The 6,851-nt window shown below is 45.1% G+C and overlaps 1 protein-coding gene across 1 annotated transcript; it reads left to right on the top strand.

The window, feature by feature from the left end:
* The first annotated feature begins 456 nt into the window (after nt 1-456).
* On the top strand, nt 457-6,195 carry LOC123886247. Its single transcript, XM_045935582.1, has 2 exons — nt 457-1,782; nt 6,154-6,195. The coding sequence occupies exons 1-2, from the start codon at nt 457-459 to the stop codon at nt 6,193-6,195; spliced, it is 1,368 nt and encodes a 455-aa protein (XP_045791538.1).
* The last annotated feature ends 656 nt before the right edge of the window (nt 6,196-6,851 follow it).

Here is a 6,851-nt window from a genome sequence, read left to right as displayed (position 1 = left end):
AAACTACTAGCCGGCACCTTCAAGGATGTCGCCCTACGTTGGTACATGAACCTTCCAAAGAACTCAATTGAGAGTTATGCTGACTTTCATAAAAAATTTATTCACCAGTTCGCTGGATCGAAACACGTGAAAGTCACATCAACCAGTCTTTTCTCCATCCGCCAAAACCATGGCGAGTCATTGCGAAACTTCCTCGCCAGATTTAGCGAAGCCACCATCAAAGTCTCAAATCCAAATCAGGAGATGTTCGTGGCAGCCTTCCACAATGGGCTAAGAGCAGGACATTTCAACGAGTCCTTAGCCCAAAAGCCAGCCTCGTCAATGCAAGAGGTGAACAAGAGGGCGGAGTGTTATATCAAGGGCGAAGAAAGTAACGCCGAGAAAAGGCAAAGAGACGTTAAGGAGAAGGAATACGTGGGCCGTGCCACTAGAGCGCCCGAACACCCACGACCAAAAATGGGAGGCCACCAAGGAGACCCATGGCAGAGGCATCATGGGAAGCCCTACCGCCAACCGCCCAGAAGAGAATTCAGGAATCATCCCGCCAATGAAGACCTCACGCCATTAAACGCCTCAAAAGTTTACGTCTTAAACGAAATTCTGGCCACTGGTTTGGCCAGCCTCCCCCCAAGGAGAACCAGTAACATTCCCATGGGGCTGGACGATAACGCCTGGTGCGCATATCACAGGTGTAGAGGTCACTCCACAGAAAAATGCTTCCGCTTAAGAGATTTAATCGAAGAACTGATAAAAAGCGGACACCTTCGCAAATTCATTGACGACGCCGCCCAAGGGCGGGTTGTCGTGCCAAAAGTCCCCCGACAGGAGCCACGAGACCCTCCTGGGCCAAATAGAGAGCCTCCCAAGGGGAGAATCTCCGTGAATACAATAGCAGGAGGATTCTCAGGCGGGGGCGAATCAAGCTCAGCAAGGAAAAGGTATGTACGCCGAGCCATCTCGGAAATATACCTCATAAGTCAACCCCAGCCATTAGACGTACCAGATTTGGCGTTCACTGCAAAGGATGGTATGGAGGTAGCACCTCATGACGATGATCCATTAGTGATACAAGTCCAAATTTTGAACTGTGACGTAAAAAGGGTATTGATAGACTCAGGGAGTTCAGCGGACATTATGTACTGGGAAGCTTTCAAGGCCATGCAATTGGCAGAAGAGCAACTGCAGCCATACTCCGGAACCCTGGTTGGGTTCTCTGGCGAACAGGTGGATGTAATGGGCTATGCCTCTCTTCTTACCACGTTTGGAGAAGGCAGCAACGCCAAAACTATCAAGGTTCGATACCTGGTAGTTAAAACTCTTTTTACCTCCTATAATATTATTATAGGAAGGCCCGCCTTTAACACATTAGGGGCGGCCATGTCCACTCTATACCTAGCAATAAAATACCCCCTTGAGAATGGGGGAGTTGGAACAGTAAGGGGCGATCAGATTCTCGCCAAGAAATGCTACGAATCCAGCTTAAAGATACGACACCGAACTTCCAGCGCAAGCGGAAAATTCGAAAGAAAACAGGCCGCAATTCCAGGCGGCATAAACATCATAGAGAGCGCATATATGGATCCGAGGGAGGAATTTCAGGTTCGAAGGGTAAGTCCTATAGAAGACTTGGAGCAGGTTCAAATTGGCAATGACCCACACCAGACAACCAGCTTGGGAACAGCATTGCCCAGCGAAGAGAGGAGACGAATCATCAAAATCTTGAAGGATAACGCTGATCTATTCGCATGGAAGCCTTCGGATATGCCAGGGATAGACGAAGGGGTGATAACACACAAACTTTCAATATCACCCAGCACAAAACCAGTTTCCCAAAGAAAAAGGAAGGTGGGGGAAGAAAGACGAGTCGCTATAGCAGAAGAGGTAGAGAAACTAAAGGAAGCGGGATTCATCGAAGAAATAAAATACCCCTCATGGTTGGCAAATGTCGTCATGGTGAAAAAGGCCAACGGGAAGTGGAGAATGTGCGTGGATTTCACAGACTTAAACAAGGCGTGTCCCAAAGATCCATATCCCCTACCCAACATAGACAGGTTAATTGATGGCGCCTCGGGGTGCAAGATGCTGAGTTTCATGGACGCCTACTCCGGATACAATCAAATAAAGATGAACCCCTCAGACGCCTGCCACACAGCCTTTATGTCGAACACATGCAATTACTTTTACAACGTCATGCCTTTTGGATTGAAGAATGCGGGAGCAACATACCAAAGGTTGATGGACAGGGTTTTCGCCAAGCAAATAGGGAAGAACTTAGAGGTATATATCGACGACATGGTAGTAAAAACTTCCGAGGGAAGTCGCCATGATGATGATCTGTTGGACATCATGGGATCAGTAAGAAAGTACAACATGAGACTAAACCCAGCAAAGTGTTCCTTTGGAGTACAAGCCGGAAAATTCTTAGGGTTTATGCTCACCAGCAGAGGAATAGAGGCTAACCCCGAAAAATGCCAAGCTATCATAGACATGAGGAGCCCTACATCCGTGAAAGAAGTCCAAACCTTGACAGGCAGAATAGCGGCGCTATCCAGATTTCTATCATGCGCGGGCGAAAAGGGTTTCCACTTCTTCGCATCCCTTAGGAAAAATGAGAGATTCTCCTGGACACCAGAATGTGAAGAAGCCTTCAGACAACTAAAGGAGTTCCTAGCATCACCACCCATCTTGACACGCCCATTACCAGGTAACACCCTTTACCTATATCTCGCAGTTTCGGATAGAGCCATGAGTACAGCTCTAGTTCAAGAAATAGAGGGCGAAGAAAAACCTATATACTTCGTAAGTAGAACCCTGAGGGGAGCAGAAACAAGGTATCAAAGAATAGAGAGGTTATCTCTCGCGGTAGTTGTCACAGCCAGAAAATTAAGGCAGTACTTTCAAAGCCACCAGGTAGTTGTTAGAACAGATTACCCTATCAAGAACGTCCTCCGAAAGCCAGACTTGGCAGGGAGGATGGTAGCATGGTCCGTTGAATTATCAGAATTTGACATCACCTTCTCGCCTAGAGGGGCCATTAAGTCACAAAGACTAGCTGATTTTGTATTGGAAATGTCTACTCCGCCAACAACAGAGAAAACGGCGTCTTGGACACTCTCAGTTGACGGGGCCTCCAATGTGCGAGGAAGTGGAGCCGGAATAGTACTGGAAGGACCAGATGGCGTTATGATAGAACAATCACTACGTTTCGCCTTCAAAGCCAGTAACAACCAAGCAGAATACGAAGCTTTGATAGCAGGAATGAAGCTAGCAAGCGATATGGAGGTAAAAGAGTTAAGGGCCATGAGTGATTCCCAACTGGTAACCAACCAAGTATCAGGGAAGTTTCAAACGAAGGAGCCACAGTTAATCAAATACGTAGAAAGAGTTCAAAACCTAGCTAAGCATTTCGATTCTTTCGAATTAGTTTACGTTCCCCGTGAACAAGACATGAGAGCAGATCTATTGTCAAAGCTGGCGAGCACAAAAAAACCAGGAAGCCATAGAACCGTTATTCAAGAGACTATAAAAACCCCCAGCATCAGCGGAGAAGAGATGATGATGGTAATAGAAGAAGAAGACTGGAGATCGCCCATTATCCGGTACCTCCAAAAGGATGAACTCCCGAAAGAAAGGGAAAAGGCTTTTAAATTGAGGAAAATGGCGGCATGGTATTCAATGGTAGGGGATAAGCTATATAAGAGGGGATTCGCGTCCCCCCTCCTTTTATGCGTCAGTACCGAAGAAGCCAAGCGCATCATGTCTGAAGTACACGAAGGATCATGTGGTAGTCATATCGGTTCAAGAGCATTAGCAGGAAAGATATTAAGAGCAGGATTTTATTGGCCAGATATACATGATGATACCGCCATGTATGTAAGAAACTGCGACAAATGTCAAAGACACGCCAACCTGCATCACGTTCCAGGGGAGCCACTAAAGTCAGTATTATCCCCTTGGCCCTTTTTCATGTGGGGCGTAGATATCGTTGGTCCATTTCCGGTTGGCTATAAACAAGCGCGATGGATCATCGTCGCCGTGGACTACTTTACAAAATGGATCGAAGCAGAACCGGTATCCAGCATCTCGGCGGAACAGGTAAAAATCTTTTATTGGAAGAAAATCATCTGCAGATTTGGACTGCCCAAATATATCGTATCCGACAACGGTACACAGTTCGCCAGCGAAAAGGTCGTTGAATTCTGTCGAAGCAAAGGAATCAAAAACACCTTTATATCAGTGGAGCACCCACAAGCTAACGGACAAGCAGAGTCAGCAAATAAGGTGATACTAAGAGCCTTAAAAAGAAGGCTAGATAGCAAAGGCGAAGCTTGGGTAGCCCACATCTCACCCATCCTCTGGTCGTACCACACCACTCCCCAATCCTCGACAGGAGAAGCGCCATTTACAATGGTCTATGGTTCAGACGCGATGATCCCGGTGGAAATAAATCCTCCTAGTTGGCGCAGAGAAAACACGACGCAGGAAGAGAACGACAGAGCTTTGGAAGAGAACCTAGACATGATCGAGGAAAGAAGAGAAAGAGCGCATTTCATAGAATTCGCCATAAAGCAAAGGGCCGCTAGGCGTTATAATACGAGAGTCAAACAAAGGAGTTTCCAAGAGGGCGATCTAGTGCTGAAAAGACCTATGGGAAAGGATAAAGGAGGAAAGTTCGCGGCAAACTGGGAAGGCCCCTTTCGGGTGCAAGAAGCTTTCGAAGGAGGAGCATATCGTCTAGAGACCATGGAAGGAAGAATCCTCCCCAGGACGTGGAACATAGCAAACTTAAAGTTCTACTACAGCTAATCGCGGGGCAACGCGTTTCTGGTGGAAGAATAAGTAAAACCATTCTCTTCTTTTAAGCAATATTTTTTTTTAATGATGTATAAGAACCGTTTTCATAAATGAATAAAAAGACAATGAGACACTCTTTTCCCCTGTTTTAACTGGGGTTTTTATCGAGGCTCATTGAATTTCAAAATTCTAGTAGTTTATATCTTCTTGCATATGTCAAAATATTTGCGTCAACCTGATTAAGTTACGGGCTCTGAATCAATGAAAATGGTTATCTCAAACTTGAGCTCCGAATCTTTATCAAAGATCAACTCAGATGTGAGCGCTGAACCATAAAACAAGGTTGAAAAGCCTTGGCGTTACCTGTAAGTCTTACGAGTTGGGTACGTCAGAAAAAGAAAAATTAAAAAGGTTGCAAAGCCTTGGCGTTACCTGTAAGTCTTACGAGTTGGGTACGTCAGAAAAAGAAAAATAAAACAAGGTTGAAAGGCCTTGGCGTTACCTGTAAGTCTTACGAGTTGGGTACGTCAGAAAAAGAAAAATTAAAAAGGTTGCAAAGCCTTGGCGTTACCTGTAAGTCTTACAAGTTGGGTACGTCAGAAAAAGAAAAATTAAAAAGGTTGCAAAGCCTTGGCGTTACCTGTAAGTCTTACGAGTTGGGTACGTCAGAAAAAGAAAAATTAAAAAGGTTGCAAAGCCTTGGCGTTACCTGTAAGTCTTACGAGTTGGGTACGTCAGAAAAAGAAAAATTAAAAAGGTTGCAAAGCCTTGGCGTTACCTGTAAGTCTTACGAGTTGGGTACGTCAGAAAAAGAAAAATTAAAAAGGTTGCAAAGCCTTGGCGTTACCTGTAAGTCTTACGAGTTGGGTACGTCAGAAAAAGAAAAATTAAAAAGGTTGCAAAGCCTTGGCGTTACCTGTAAGTCTTACGAGTTGGGTACGTCAGAAAAAGAAAAATAAAACAAGGTTGAAAGGCCTTGGCGTTACCTGTAAGTCTTACGAGTTGGGTACGTCAGAAAAAGAAAAATAAACAAGGTTGAAAGGCCTTGGCGTTACCTGTAAGTCTTACGAGTTGGGTACGTCAGAAAAAGAAAAATTAAAAAGGTTGCAAAGCCTTGGCGTTACCTGTAAGTCTTACGAGTTGGGTGCGTCACAAAAAGAAAAATTATACAAGGTTGCAAGGCCTTGGCGTCACCTGTAAGTCTTACGAGTTGGGTACGTCAGAAAAAGATACAGCAAAGAAAGGCGAGATTATCAACACCGCCAGAAGAAGCTTATACACCACCAAAGCAGGCGATTCATTATAACGCCAAAAGACAACAGGTACAAAGTTATTTGTATCAATTTACAATTATTATAGAAAGTCGAAGATGTCACAGGTGCAAGGACAAAAGTTTCCTAGACGAGAACGACAGAAGGCGTTACCTCACAACGTAACGCAAAAATAATTCATAAAGTTATGAAGAGAAGAAATCAGGCGAATAAAGAAATTTATAAAGGACCCAGCCAAGGGGCAAATTGTTCAAAGCCACAAAAGGGCATACAAGATAATTACAAAAAGCCACAGAAGGGCAGAAACAAGATCATTACAAAAGAGATCATTCACTGGGGAGGTACATAGGGAACAAGCTTTCCATCAATAATCTGGTTCATCGCATCAGCTTCAGCTAGGCGTTTGGCGTCGAGGCCTGGGAAAAGAAGCTTGACTTGCTCAAGGGCATAGGCGAAGCCTTCCTCGTACTGGTTGGCAGCATATAGTTGAAGCTCCTTCACGTCAGTTTCCAACCTCTCCTTCTCTTCGCCCAAGGTCCCCACGGAGAACACCGCTGCATCTTTCTCTTTAGAAAGCTTAGAAATCATCTCATCTTGAGCAGCAGCATTCTCTTTCAGCTTGGTCTCGGAGGCGGCATAACCTTCCTTCACCTTTGCCAGCTTTTCCTCATATTCCTTCTTCAACTTCTCAGCCTCGCCCTCCTGGCTATCCTTCAGCTTCCTGATATCCTCCTCCAGCTTGGTCTTGGTCTCGGAATATTTCCTCTCAATGTCAGCAAGATGGTC

The sequence above is a fragment of the Trifolium pratense genome, linkage group LG5 (assembly GCF_020283565.1).
Source record: "Trifolium pratense cultivar HEN17-A07 linkage group LG5, ARS_RC_1.1, whole genome shotgun sequence".
Lineage (NCBI taxonomy): Eukaryota > Viridiplantae > Streptophyta > Magnoliopsida > Fabales > Fabaceae > Trifolium > Trifolium pratense.
The sequence above is the reverse complement of the archived record's forward strand: the minus strand, read 5'-3'. Positions and strand labels throughout refer to the sequence as shown.